General features: G+C 53.6%; 1 protein-coding gene across 2 annotated transcripts in view; it reads right to left on the bottom strand.

Moving 5' to 3' along the window:
* Nucleotides 1-5,732: 5,732 nt before the first annotated feature.
* Nucleotides 5,733-15,160, bottom strand: part of SFXN5 (sideroflexin 5) — a 92,053-nt gene continuing 82,625 nt past the window's right edge. For both annotated transcript variants that reach the window (XM_083458996.1, XM_083458997.1), the window contains one exon: nucleotides 5,733-11,686. In XM_083458996.1, coding sequence (XP_083315122.1) covers nucleotides 11,609-11,686 — 78 coding nt within the window. In that variant the 3' untranslated portion in view covers nucleotides 5,733-11,608. The remainder of the gene's footprint in view (nucleotides 11,687-15,160) is intronic.

Raw genomic sequence — 15,160 nt, 5'->3', positions numbered from 1 at the left:
TGGGAAAGGCAGAGTTGCTGCACGCCAGTTAGAGGGCTCTGCGGCTTCATACTGGGCGTCTCAGCTGCCTGCTGGCCGAATGCCCCTTTGAACACCCTCAGCCCTTGCGCAACACAGTTCCTATCAGCCCAAGCACCTGCTACGAAGAAGGTGGCCTTGGCACGAGGGCCATTGCATGGAAGGTGTATTGGCGCAAACTGCCTCCCCCCAGTTCAGCCACTGGCCATTTATTCAGCCTAGTATTATCTACTCACTAGACCTGAGGTAGGCTGCCAGTTGACAGCTGCAGATTTTGGGGACCAAAGGTGGAGGTGGCACTTCTGCTGTCATATCTATCTATCTATCTATCTATCTATCTATCTATCTATCTACCTACCTATCTACCTACCTACCTACCTACCTATCTCTATCCACTTTTGGGTTTCCCTAGACATCTGGTTGGCCACTGCAAGGTCAGGATGCTGGACTAGATAGGACTCGAATCTTGATACGATACTATACCTTTATTGTCACTGTCCCATACAGAACAATGAAATTGAAAAATCTACATAAGACATTCAAAAACCCCTAAAAACTCTGAAACCCCATTTTAAAATACAACATACTATAGACACTCCTTATGCTGCGTTTAGAACCAGAATTGCATTTGCGTTGAAACTGTTTCTCAGGCAGCTAGTCCTAGTCTTTATAACCCTGGACCTTCTTCCAGAAGGCAGAAGCTGAAAGAGATCATTTCTGGGGTGTGCACTATCCTGCGCTATCTCTGCAGCTTTCTTATGGCTCCTGACAGCATAGATTTGATCTAAGGTGGGAAGAGTGCACCCATTCTCTCTTCTCCTGTCCTTATATCCCGTTCCCTGGCTATTAAGGGCCAGACCAGCACCATGAATTAGGCTTGGAAGCAGTCCTCTAAATTGGCCTTTACCAACCAGGTGCCCTCTAGATGTTCTGGACTACAAGTGGAATGGACAGTCCAGCAGTGGAGTGGGCTCCCTTCAGAGGCGGTGGACTCTCCTTCCTCAAAAGCTTTTAAGCAGAGGTTGGGTGGCCGTATGTCATGGAGGCTTGAGCTGAGATTCCTGCATTCTGGGGGGTTGGATTAGAGCACCCTCCGGGTCCCTTCCAACTCTACCGTTCTACGATTCCTTCAGCCCCTGCCAGCACACTGTTGTAACCCAGAACACCCGGAGACCCAGCTATCAGCATGTTTGAACCAATTCTCAGACTTCTTTCAAGACCAGTCCAGGAGAGCAAGTTGCAGTAGTCTACCCTGAACCATGGCAGCTGAACCACGTCCTTATATGGAAACGTCAAAAGGGAACTTGTCGGTTGTGGTTTTATGTGCCAGTAATGAACCTGGCACTGATGGTGCCTGGTGGCGTTAGAGAGGCAGCAGCCAGAGGAGGAAAGGGGTCGTCTTCATTCCCCTGGAGGGGTGCAAAGTGGATCGTTATTTCCTGATTGCTTCGGCTTGTTGTGTTTCCTCCCTGCCACAAAGGCTGCCTCTGCTGATATTCATTCTTCTCCCAGATCACCCTTCCTCAGTGGGTGCTCTGCAGATGTTTCGGAGAGCGCCACGTTCCAGCATCCCCACCCATCATGGCTCTGCTGGCTTTGGCTGATGGAGCTGCAGCCCCAAACCCCTGGAGGGCTCAAGACTGAGGAAGGCTGCTCCAGAATGCTCAGCGCGTCCTCCGCCGGCCTCCTTAAAGCTGCGTTTTAATTGAGCAACACAGAACGTGCTGAAATGCACTGCGTGATCAGTTCTCTGGTGGCCAGAAGGTGGCACTATTGCTTTTCTTGGCTCTGCTGCCAGAAAATGAAGCCCAGAGCGGGAGGGGGGCAGTGGAGGTGAGGAAAGGGGAGGCTGTGGGTAGGCATTCCTATTATTATTATTATTATTATTATTATTATTATTATTATTATTTTAATTAACCTGCCCTTCACTATTATTATTAATTTTATTAATTAACCTGCCCTTCACTCTAAGCTCCCAAAGTAGTCTACACCATTAAAAAACAATTTTCAAAACAGTTTCAATCCCAGGAAAAAGGGGAGTCCTAAAAATATGGCAAGTCTTCAAACGTGGGTGGCCACTTTAACTCCAAACTGCATTTGGGGGACTCCTTCCTTCCTTCCTTCCTTCCTTCCTTCCTTCCTTCCTTCCTTCCTTCCTTCTAGCATGCTGTTGAGAACAGGCAGCCGAAGACCCCCGTGTCCAGGAGAGTGAGCAGAGCAAGCCTCTATTCCTGGGAGAAAGGGACGTGTTCCTCTGGCCAGCCTGAGTCTCATGGGGACCTGGGCTCATGTCCTCCTGGAGGAGCCGAGAATGAGACCCAGGATGGCCTCAGGCCAGGGCAAGGGCCAAGCTCTGGAGAGACCCTGCTGAAGAGCCAGAGGCAGCTTTGGCACTAAGCCTCCCAGGCCAGAAGCCTTGCTTTTGCAAGGGGCGCATGAAGCGCAGCAGCTTGCAAAGGAACCCCTTTAAACCTGGCTGTTTTCCCTTTTTGCAGGAAATGCCTGGAGACAGTAAATCTCTGGGAGGCGATAGGAGCCGGGCTCCGGTTGCAGAATAAGGCAGCAGGTTCGCGCATCCAGGCCACCCCTGAGACAGCCTGGAGGTTTTGCCACGGCCCTGGCAGTGGCGCTTGTGCATGAGGCGGCTTTAGGATCTGAGCTTGGGGAGGGGAATCAAAAACCATCTTCTCTGCTGCCCTGCCAACCCCCCCCCCTCCCTCAGTGAATCACCCCACCCAATTCAGGTGTGGGTGGGCAGAGGGAGCGGAGCCGCCTCCCTCGTGCCTTCTGCAAGGCAGCAGTGAGCTAGTTAAACCATGGAACTCCCTCCCACAGCAAGATGCCAGGATGGCATCCATCTTTCTCTGGAGACAATGGAGGAGGGGGGCCTTGGGGGGTGAAGTTGGCAGGCTGCAGCGCCTGCTGTGGCTGTAGAGACCAATACAGGAGAGACAGGTGTTGTTGCAGCTGGGGCAGAGGAAGGCGTCTGGTTGTGCTGCTGCAGATGCGCCAGGGCGTCTCTTCTCTCTTTGCTCCTCCCAGCAGCCATTTCTCCTCTTCTCACTGCTGTGGATGCAAAACCTGCCTGTCTGTCTCCAGGGACTGCGGTCGTCCGCAAGGGATTTCCACATGGTGGGGTTGATGTTGCCAGCCGCCATGTCTCGTTTGCAGACATAGGCTCCAACTCCGAGGGACCAACCTCCCTCTGGCCCCCCCAAAAATATTTGAGGGGGCTAGGCCATTCGAATGGTGAGAGTGCACCCTACCATGTGATTATGTGGGGGAGGACTTACCAGCCCCCCTGTATTTTATTCAAGTTGGTGCCCCTGTTTGCAGACATCTTTGTGACGCAGAGTTGGCTGGCCAATGGGCCTGGTGGCTGAAGCCAGCTCCCTGTAGACCACACCCTTGGGGACCCTGCCACCTTCCATTCTGTGGACAAGACCAAGCCAGCTTGGTTGGAACTGTGGAACTCCCCGCCACAAGAGGCAATGATGGCCGCCGGCTTTAAAAGAGGACTGGGCAAATTCATGGATGAGGACGAGAGGGCTATCAACGGCTACTGGCCATGGTGGCTCTGCTCTGCCAGAGGCAGTGATGCTTCTGAATGCCAGTTGCAGGGGAAATTGCTCTCGTGCTTGTGTCCTATTTGAGGGTTTCTCATTTGGGCAACTGCTTGGCCACTGTGGGAACAGGAGGCCGGGTTACGTTTCCGAGCACAATTCAAAGTGTAGATGCTGACTTTTAAAGCCCTAAACAGCCTCGGTCCTGTATACCTGAAGGAGCGTCTCCACCCCGGACACCGGGGTCCCTCTCCCGAAGGTCTTCTGGCAGTTCCCTCATTGCGAGAAGCCACGTTACAGGGAAGCAGGCAGAGGGCCTTCTCGGTGGTGGTGCCCGCCCTGTGGAACACCCTCCCAGCAGATGTCAAAGAGATAAACTGTCTGACATTTAGAAGACACCTGATGGCAGCCCTGTTTAGGGAAGTTTTTAATGACTGATGTTTTAATGTATTTTGAATCTCTGTTGGAAGCCGCCCAGAGCGGCCGGGGCAACCCAGCCAGATGGGCGGGGTACAAATAATAAATATTATTATTATTAATTATTATTATTATTACTTATTACTACTACTATCCATGGGCCATGGCCGTGATCCAGCAGGCTCTCCTGACCTTCTTACAAGCTGCAGCAAGCAAGACACTTGGGGAAGGCGCTGAGCATGCGCCCCAGTCCCTGGCCCTCTCCTCCGGTTTGAGGCTGGAACTTGGAAGGTGAGGGATCCATTCCCAGGAGCGTCAGGGACCTGAGAGGACCCTCTGTGTCTTTCTCTAAAAGCAGGCAGCTGCCTCTGCCTGGCCTCCTCCGCCTGTTGAGCCCTGCCACTCAGCGGAGGTAGTGGGTGTCACGCGCCCCCACCTCTGACCTCAGGGAAGACGAGATCCTCTGTGGCCCCTCCTCCATTGTGCCTGGTGACAACACAGCCGGCCTACGGACACAGATCCCCCATCGTGGAGCAGGGATGACAGCTCTCCCTCCTCCACTGCTTCAAGGCCAGGGGTCTAATGCTCCTGCCACTCACCAGGCAGAAGAGAGGCCTCCCCCCACCGCTGAATGCAGGAACAGCTGGCGCTCTGCAGGTATGGCAGGTATGCAGAGGGCTTTCTGGTTGAGGAGGGCTTCACACCTGCGCCAGGGATTGAATGTCCAGGCCGAGGCCGCCTCAAAACACATTTGCCTTCCGCCGTGCCTGGAAGTGCCCTTGGATGACTGATAAAAGGCAGGGGACACTCTGTGCGTGGGCTGGGAATCTGAGCGGAGCCGCTGAGTGGCAGGGACCGGCCTTCACCACACCTGAGAGGAGGGAGGGCCCTGCAGGTGAGGCTTGCAGAGGGAGCAGCAGGCCACAGGTGGTCCTGCCTGCAGGTGTGGTCAAATGAATCTCGGAGCATAAAGACGAACCTGCTGGATCAGGCCAAGGGGCCCCCAAATCATCCAGCCTCCTGATCTCACAGTGGCCACCCAGATGCTTCCTATGAAAAGCCTGTAAGCAAATCTGAGCACCAGAGGCTTCTCCCTTTGGGTGGTTTCCAGCAACTGGCACCAAGCATAGCCATCCTGGCTAGTGGGCATTGATAGCTGTCTCCTCCGTGAATTTCTCTCATTTGCCTCTTTAAAAAACCATCTAGGTCAGTGGCCAAAGTCATGGGGTGGGGTGGGGGAGCAGCCATAATAATAATAATAATTTCTTATTTATACCCCGCCCATCTGGCTGGGCTTCCCCAGCCACTCTGGGTGGCTTTCAACAAAATATTGAAATACAATAGTCTGTCAAACATTCAAAGCTTCCCTAAACAGGGCTGCCTTCAGATGTCTTCTGAAAGTCAGATAGTGGTTTATTTCCTTGACATCTGGTGGGAGGGCGTTCCACAGGACAGGCGCCACCACCAAGAAGGCCCTCTGCCTGGTTTCTGTAACCTCACTTCTTGCAGGGAGGGAACCACCACAAGGCCCTCGGAGCTGGACCTCAGTGTCCAGGCAGAAAGATGGGGGTGGAGACGCTCCTTCAGGTATACTGGACCAAGGCCGTTTAGGGCTTTAAAGGTCAGCACCAACACTTTGAATTGTGCACCTACCTGGCCACTTCGGCCCAGGTGGGCACATCACACGCACAACCCACAGGCAAAGAGCCACAGACCAACCAGGAGAGAAGCCACTTAGCTGTGTCATTTTTATTCCAGACATTTAGAAGTGTTACATAAAGTGTCACGGTCAAGAAATCTATTGAGGAAGTTAAAAAGACACTGTGCACACTTCCAAGTGGATTGGCATTGACAGAGGTATCTGCGCTCAGACAGTCAGGTGATCGTAGTCGCTGGAAGACGAAGTGAGTTCAGAGAAGGACGAGGAAGAGAAGAGTCTCCTCCCCCTCAGCCTCCTCTGAGTTACAATTTGCGGTTTGAGAGAGCAATAAGGTGCATTCAAATCTAGGTGCCGAGGACCACCTAAGGCCCCCCAGAAGGAAGCCGGGTGCCAAGGCCCAGGGAGGCTCAGGCCCTGGGCGCAAGTGCTGCCCTGAACTCTGCCTGGCCAGCCAAGCCTACGGGGGAGCTGCAGCTGACCAGGCCAGCCCGGAGCCCCGCCAGGCCCACGGCGCGTCCCCTCTGACATCGGTGGGACCTGCCTGGCCACTCCGTTCGATGGCTGGACTCCTCCAAGAGCCGTGGTCCTCTCCTGCGCATGAGCTGCTCCCCAAGGGCTGCCAGCACCCATGCGCCATGTTCCTGAGAACATTGTGGCCAGGAATGGGCAATGCAGGAAAAGGGCCACAAGCCAAGGGGGTGGGGGTGTTTGAGACGCCCCCACTCCCAAGCCCTCTGGCATACGGCTTCGTGATGAGCTCCAGGAAAAGAATTCAATGGGTGGGAAAGGAAGGAAGAACTTGTCCCTCCCCCCCACCCCCGATTCTGGACCCACGGCTCCTGCGTAACCCTGAGATTAAGGGCCCTTTGGGGGCAGTCAGAACTTACACAGGCATTCTGGGGCTGCCTCTCGGCTCCCCTTTTCATGCAATCCCACGGTAAATGGCTTTTTGTTTCTTTCAAATGAAAAGGTTATGTTTTGGTTCCATGCCAAATGGTACCTGAATGGGTCAAGGAAAGGGATTCCTCCAGGAAGGAGGTGAGAGCCGCTGCGTCCAAGGCCCCAGGTGCATATTCACAAGGGGGTCCCCCCTCCGCTGCTGCCCAAATACACTTCCACAGCAGAAGGGGGTGCGCATGATGCTCAGCACCATTCCTGCAGGCTGGCCTCCACCCCACCCTTGGGCTCCCCTGCAAGATGCCAAGAAGTCAGCCGTGGGGAGCCTGGCCTGGGCCTCCCCCCAGGTGGACGATGGAGCCCTGGGCAAAGGACCCCCCCCCCAGAGGGGGCAGGCAGGCAGATATTCTGGCTGGGGAGAGGGCTGGCTTCTCTGCACACATCCTGCCCACGCACAGCCTCTGGAGAGAACATGCTGTAGGTCAACCTCCCTTCACCAGGTGGGGGGCCTTCGTGGGAGGAAGTGGGGGCGAGAGGGGAAGCCTCACCCCACAGATCTCCTCCTGGACGTGGATAATAGAATCAAGGAGCAGTAGAGTTGTGGTGTGTTTGTCGCAAGGGCCATCTGGTCTCCCCCGAAGGAGAGTCCACCATCTTCCAAGGCGGGTCTGCTCCACTGTTGAACGGGTTTTACCACCAGAAAGTTATTCCTACTGCTTAGTTGGACCCTCCTTTCATAGAAACATAAGAGTTGAGGGCACCTCAAGGGTCCTCTAGTCCACCCCCTGCAATGAAGGAATCTCAGCAAAAGCATCCCTGGCAGCAGCCCCCCAACCTCTGCTTAAAGAGGCCACCTCCTTCTGCGGGAGTCTGTCCCCCAGTCAAAGAGCTCTTGCCCTCAGAAAGTTCTTCCGGGTGTTTAGTCGGAATGCAATTTGGCAAATCTAACTCACTTAAGCTGGAGTGGCAAAGGTTTTTTGGGACACCCCTGGGACCCTCGCAGGCCTCTCCTCCTCCTCCTCCTCCTCCTTCACCCAACACCCAACCCTTTGCCGCCTCTTCCTGCTGCAATGCCGTCCTCATTATTTCTTAATTAACATACCCAAGAAATCAATTAGCTGCTCGGTTCTAATTAAAAGCTAAGAGGGATGATCATCTCATTATTACGGGCTGCGGAGGTGAGCAACCCACCCTGGCGGGGGCTCCTGCCCCTCCCCCGTCTCCCCAATTATGGGAAATGATAAAACACCAAACGCCGCCGACGCCGTCCCAAGATCACAGGCTCCCCTTTGTACCTTTGGGGAGGCGGAAAAATTAATTAGCCTTTAGGCGGACGGCTGCGGGCTTTGGCTCAGGCTTCGCTCGGTGCCCGGCTGAGGGAAGCGGACGTTTGCGAGCTCTCCAAGAGGGAAGGGGGAGTGAAAGAGCCCTTGCTCCCGGCCCATGAATGCAGGAAGGGGGCCAGGTGAGGCAGGATCAGGGCCTTCTCTGGCCAAAGGGTCCAGCAGGGGAGAGGGGGCTACTTGATAGCAGAAAACACTCCGCGGGATTCACAGGTGCCCCTTTCAAGAAGCGCCTGAGACTTCACCATTCGGGTGGGTGGGAGACAGGAAGGGACTGTGTAGCTCAACAGCAGAGCCCCTGCCTGGCACGCAAAAGGTCCCGGGTTCAATCCCTCTGCCAGTCAGTGCACAGCAGGCAACTCTGAGCTCAAGGGACCAACGGCCTCATTCAGTGGAAGGCAGGTCCCTCTGATCCTGGGGGATTTCAAGGCCTCCCTCCCGAGAGCCCCCCATGGAGGCATGGGGGGGGGAGGGCAGCAGGGGATTTGCCTAGGACAAAAACCTACGTATCTGTGATACCTGCATTGCAGGGGTTGGACTAGATGTCCTTTGGGGTCCCTTCCAACTCCACCGTTCTAGGACTTCCTGCGTTTCAACCCCACGTTGGAACCTCTTGAGATTTCAAAGCGTATTAACATCTGGCTCAGGCCTTCCAAAACGGGTGCTCCTACCTCCTGGGGCGCAGTGGGATGCCTTGGGGGGGGGGTTGCTAAGAGGTAAGGGGGGGCAAAATGGGGGCACTGGAGGTGTGAATGATTATGAGGCTTCGAAAAGCTAGTATCACTGGATCAAGTTCATCTGCTTTGCTGAATTAATTAAACTAAGTAGTTTTAATTAGATTTTGAATAAATGTGCAGCTAATTGCAATTGTTTTGAATTTTACGGCGATACGAAGGAGCCTAAGAAGAGATTGCAGGATCAGGCCAAAGGCCCGCCTAGTCTAGCCTCCTGTTCTCACAGTGGCCAAACCCGCAGGCAGGATTCGCAGCGGCCGCAGGCTCACTTCTAAAGTGCTCAGAGGTCTTCAGAGCTGCAGACATACACAGGAAAGGGTAGCCTACTCTCTGCAAAAGTGAGCTATTTTGAGGATCTGTGCGCCATCCTCTGCATGACTCACAACCCACACCCCTGTTTTGGTCACCTGAGACTGAGGCTCCCTGAAATGGCTGATATCTCTTGACGAAAGGCGGCTGCTTCCCCAGCCCGCCCTGGAAGCCAAGCAATCTGACCCTCTTGATGCTTTTGGAACAAGGAATCTGAAAGAGACCCCCGGATTTGTTCCAATCCCAGACTAGCGCCTTGTGGTGCTCACCTGCGAGGCACATAGAGAGTCACAGGGTTGCAGAGTTGGAAGGGATCCTCAGGGCCACCTGTCCCAACCCCACAGAGGCGCTGTGGGTGCCCCTTCCTCCTTCCTCCTAGGAACCAGGCATGGGGTTCAAACTGCAAGGAATCTAGGAAGAGCGAGGGAATGGGCTGCACAGCAGCAGAGGAGGTCCCTGGCAGGGGTTGGGTGACCTGGCCCCCTCTCCAGCGGTGGTGGTGGTGGGGGGAGTCCTCCAGGCAACTGCTCAGCACACAGTGTATGCGCACCCACTGAACTCCCATCTCAGTTTCTGTTTGGCTGTGTGCGCTGCCTCTTCCATGGTGCAAAATCTAATACAGTGGTACCTCGGGATGCGAACGGGATCCGTTCTGGAGCCACATTCGCATCCTGAATAGAACGTAAGACATGATGGCGCATCTGCGCGTGCGCGGGTTGCGTTTTGCTGCTTCCGCGCATGCATGTGACATCATTTTGAGCATCTGCGCATGTGCAAGCAGCAAAACTGCTGCCACAGAGTGCAACCTGAAAGCACTCAACCTGAAGCATTCAACCTGAGGTATGACTGTACAGTGGTACCTTGGGTTACAGACGCTTCAGGTTAGAGACTCCACTAACCCAGAAATAGTACCTCGGGTTATGAACAGCTTCAGGTTAAGAACGGACCTCCAGAATGAATTAACCTCTGGTTAAGACCAGAGGTACCACTGTATATTCATCTTCATCTAATGCAGAGTCCTGAAGGTGAGCAGCAAGAGAATCAGTCCTTCCTTCCTTCCACTTCCTTGCACACAAACCTTTCCTCCCTGCTTCCCAACCCTTTCCAGGGGTCAAAGCAGCCCCACAGCTTGGGAATGAAAGGCACCAGGAGGGGCAGACCCCTCCACCGCTTGCAGCCTGCTTTGGGCCAAACACTGCAGACTGGCACCCCTGTGCCTGGGGTCACAAGGTTCTCTCTGGTGGCGCAAATCTACGGAGCGCTGCCAATGGAAACCCTGGGCTTAGTTCCGCCATATTAGAATCATAGAATTGCAGAATTGGGAGGGACCTCAAGGCTCATCTAGTCTGACCCCCTGCAACGCAGGAATCTCAGAACCCCTGCTTAAAAACCTCCAAGGAAGGAGCGTCCAAGGGAGTCTGTTCCACTGTCAAACAATGCTCACCTCCAGAAAGTTCTTCACTAGGGTTATTATTCCAGCCAAGTTTGTTTCCTTCTCCAGCAGAGAACCCCGTTTGAAGTTTGCCTCCTCCTCTGGGCCATCCAGTGACCCTCCCTGCTGATGGCTGCCTTTCCCCCTGCCTTTCCCCCTGCCTGCCCTCCCTTTATGGCACTGCACGGGGCATCTGGGGCTGAAGCAGCAGGAGAGGCAGGGAAGCCCCCAAGAACCTCCACTGCTGCCAAGCGGGGAAGAAGGCCAGGCAAGCTCATTGTGTAGGCAGAGCCCTGCGCAATGGCAGCGCATCGGGCACCCAAGAGGCTGGGCAGGGAGTTGGCAGCCAGTCGGAAAGCTCCCCCCATCCCACAATGGGGAGTGTGCAACCTGCAAACAGTGCCTTTTGCTACCTCCTGCCGGAGGGTGAGAAGAGGCCACGATCCGGAGACCCACCACAGGAGCTTCACACATTCCGACCAACCAAGTGATGGCTGCAATTAGAGCAGGGCAAATTTAACTTGCGAGCTCGCCCACTGGAGAGAGAGAGATATATGTGGAGGAGTGTGGCGGCAGTCCTCAGGCCAGTGGGGATGGGTGGGTGGGGGACGTGGGTGCTGCACGTCGGCTACGACCTTGGCTGCGTTATTGGTTTAGAATCAAAGCGAGTGCTGCGGATCTAAGATTGATTCTGTGCACATCGACTGGTGCAAGAGTGACACTGAATCGAAAGAGTACGATTATCAAGACGCCCTACCTACCTAATTCTTCTAAGTCATGCGCCGGGGGCTGAGTGCCGTGAAGAACTGAACGGAGCTGGGGAGGCTGAGCTCCTCAGGCTGGGAGGCGAAAGTGCCGTGGAGAAGAGAGGTCGGCGTTCGCACGGGAGCCAAGCGGAGCCACGGAAAGGGGCCACGACAAGCCCCTCCGCTGAGGATTCAGGATGTTGGCTCTCGGCTCCTTCCCTCCCTCCCTGGCGCTCCTTCCTTTGTGCTGTTACTGTCGCTAATTTAAAACTTTAAATATTAATCTTTCCGACCAACGTGAGACGGCGGGTCTCTGAGAGTGTTAATTTACGCTCGGCTCTTGGCGGTGGGAAGATCCTACGAGGTTCTCCAGCTCTTTCCTTCTATTGTCTTAGTCATCCCCCCTTCCTCCTCCTCCCCCCCTCCGTAGTCTTCCTTGCTCTCCTTTCCACGCCTCTCCGTCTCCCAGGCCCGGCAGCTCCCTTCCGCTTACAACCCTTTGTTGTAGACCAGGGTCTCGCTGGTGGTGGCCTGGGCGATTTCGGGCTCCAGGCGCGACGTCTCAATCTGCCAAAGGGGGGGAGAGAGAAAACACAGGCAGGTCAGGAGGAGCAGAGCAGCACACAGGAACATGAAGAGAGGCTGCTGGATCAGGCCAAGGCATCCTGTTCTCGCAGTGGCCAACAAGAACGCAGAATCGTAGGGTTGTAAGGGCCCCCAAGAGTCATCCAGTCCAACCCCCTTAAAGGCAGAAATCTCAAATGAAGCATCCATGACAGATAGCCACCCGACCTCTGCTTAAAAACCTCCAAGGAAGGAGACCCCACCACCTTCCACCCCACTGCTGAATGGCTCTTAATGTTGGAAAGTTTTTCCTGATGTTGAGTCAGAATCTCCTTCCTTGTAACTGGCCACAGATGCCTGTGGGGATCCTGCAACCGGGACCTGACCACAAGAGCCCTCTCCGTCCCATGGCTTCCAGAAATGGCATTTGGAAGCACGGCTGCCTCCAGCCATGGGGCAGAGCAGAGCCATTGTGGAGGAGGGCTGCCAGTTGTGGCAGAGACCCAAGTGGCGTCAACCAGGTGTTGGGCATTTAGCGTCGCCAGTCCCATGACACCCTCTCTCCTAGCAGAGACAAGGAAGGAGGGGAGCTGAATACAGTAGGGCTGCCCAGCAACTGTGAATCTGTTGCTGCTTCAACCTCCACCTCCTCCTCCTCAGCTGCCTGCCCTGTGTCTGCAGTGCTTTCTGCCTCTTCTTCCTCTCTCTCACTCTAGCCTGTTGCTTGTTCAGCACCCAACCATTCTGCCCTGCTTCCTCCTCTGGCCTGTCCTCCATGTCGCAGCACCACCACCCCCGGCTCTGAGCCTTCCTCTTCTGAGGCTTCCCTCGCAGGTTCCCCGGCTGGAACCTCCCAGAATTCCTCCTCATCCAAGAGGCCAGCCCAACATTTAAATGAGTAGATGGAGACAGGCATTTGAGACACGTGGAAGCCAGGATGTCAAGCAACCCTCAGCCCCTTGGCGAATTCAGGGCAAGCAAGGGAACAACAACTCTCACTCCAAGGTTGGCGGAGGAGACCAGAAGTGGGCACATCAACCCTCAAGTGCGGAACACGAGAGGCAAGCACAACTTAAGACATCATTGACTCTGCAGTGAAAAAGGCCCTGCCAGTTGCAGGCAAACTAATTACCCAGCGACTGTCTAGGAGCAGATGGCCCATTTGAACCTCCCATCTGGGACTATCAGCAGGCTTTCCCTGAGACCCGGATTATAGCAGAGCCCCTTGCAAGACAGCAGCTCCTCAGCAAATAACACAAGGAGGCAGCTGCGCATGACTGGGCCTCCTCTGTCACCTCCCTGGATGCCAAAAGGACCCCTTCCCCTGGCCTGGCACCAAACGCCACTCTGCGCACACCACTGTCTTGGCTTGGCTGAGTTTTGGGGGGTGACGTGAGAGGTTTGGACAGTGGTAATTGTCTCAGAGACCCTCCAGCAATGGAGCATCGGAAGGGCACAACAGAGGAGGAGGAGGAGCAGAGAGGAGATGATCAAGTGTAGGTAAAACTGGCAGCATTCCACTTTTTTTAAAAAAAAAATCTCCAAAAACAAGGTGTGGAGGGATCTGTATATAACCTCTTAGCTGAGAGCAGGTTGATAAACCATGGGATTAAATTACAAGAAAGTCAAAGCATTGGAGCAGATTAGCAATGAATCATCCAGTCAGATAGAGTAGCATTCTTTGTTGGGAGGTGGAGAAAGAAAATTGGGAGAACCCCCCCCCCCACCATGCTTTGCATTGAAATATCTGTTTTTTAAAAAAATATGTGCATCTCACTCTCCCCACTTTTAAATTTGTCCCCCCAGCCCTGGGCTCTGGACACGCCGAGGTTCTCCGTATCCCTCTTTCCAGTCTGTCAGCCTTCTTGGCCAAATGGTACCCAAACCGAGCCTCAGGGTTCCAAGAGTGCTCTTAATGCACCTGGGATGCAGTGCATCTGCTAATTTGGCCCTTTGAGACCCTGCCCACAGGTGTGGCAGCCAGGTGAAGAGGGGGCATCCCTTTCCTTCCCGTTTGGGTGGGAGGTGGTCTGCAAAAATACCCAGGAAAACAATGCCCCGCATTTGAACTTCTTGGAGAACATTTCTGAAAAACTGCACCAATGCTGCCTCCACAGCAGGGCGAAGACATCGCAGGGGTCTCTTCCCCAACACGCTCTGAGCACGCTGCCCCTCCCTCCCTCCCTCCCTCCTTCTCTTTCCATCTCTGCAAATTATTCTCTCTCTGTTTTCCAAGTGCTTCTCAAGGATCTATAAAAACGCCACACACCTCTTGTTATCTGGCGGAATCTCACCCTCCTGTCCTGCAGCACGTCACTCAAAAAACGATTCGCTTGCACTTTTATCTTGCGACCACACATTTTATGCAGCTTATAAGTTCAATTTAATACATCGGAAGTCCTGTATGTTGGCTCCGCCGCCGAGCCTGACACAATACTAGGAACCTAACATGGGAAAACCTAAATGCTTTTGAAAATGTTTAACCTAGTTAGACAAATTAGCAAAAAATTGTGCAAAACAATTTAGGTATTTAAAATATTCAATGTTTTTAAAAACTGGAAAAACTGTTCTTAGCTTTCAGCTGCAGAAACCCAACAAAATATAACATCCAAGCAGTCTTAACATGAGGTGCAACATAACCCTTCAGCAAAGCTGTTAAACAGTTCCCGGTGCATCCTGGGAAATAGCACTTCATTTATTCAAATGCACATATGTCAGGTTTTTGCACCATATGTCATTCCAAGCTATTTACAGTAATAATTAAATCTTAATCAACGTTTAACCTCTGTAAAATGTTTGAAGGGATCTAATCACCCTTCAGTCTGCACTAATGAAGGAGAAATATATAAACATAAAAAGAAAATGATGCGCACCAGAAAGAAGAGTAATTGCAAAATTGTATTTCTTTTAAATATAATCAGCAAGTTATGTAAAGGAAGCCAACGGGTATTTTAAGTGAAGACATCTTGGGTGTCAGAGGTGTGAGTAGCTAATTTTGTACTGCTATCCATAACAGATGTAGCATATTTTCTCTTAGAGCCATTATTAGCAACTTCACCATTTCATTTCTTACTGGAACACAAAGCAGAACATGGAAAGATCTTGAGAGGTACAAGGGAGGAACGAGGAGGCAGCTCCAGACGCCGCCGTGATCCCCTCTGCTGGCAGCTGGAAGGTGCAGCTCCTTCTCAAGCTGCCAGGAAGACGCTCAGAGGCCAAGTGGCTGGGGCTTCTGTGACATTGCCCAGGGCCTCCGGGGCGGAGACCTGGCATCCTGGCTGGAAAGACCCACGGGCAGGAGGGTCCAGGGCCAAGGTGGCAGGCAGAGGCAGAGACCCAACTGGCTCCCTTTGACCGGTATTGTCCACACCGACCACCAGCAGCTCTCCAGGGTGACCAGGGATGGTGGGAGTGCTTGTCCAAGGACTTCCGGACTCCTTAAGCCCCATCAGAAAGCGGGTTCGTCTACCTGCCGGT

The sequence above is a fragment of the Podarcis liolepis genome, assembly GCF_965112155.1.
Source record: "Podarcis liolepis genome assembly, chromosome: 9".
Classification (NCBI taxonomy): domain Eukaryota; kingdom Metazoa; phylum Chordata; class Lepidosauria; order Squamata; family Lacertidae; genus Podarcis; species Podarcis liolepis.
This window is presented reverse-complemented; position numbering and strand designations above follow the sequence as displayed.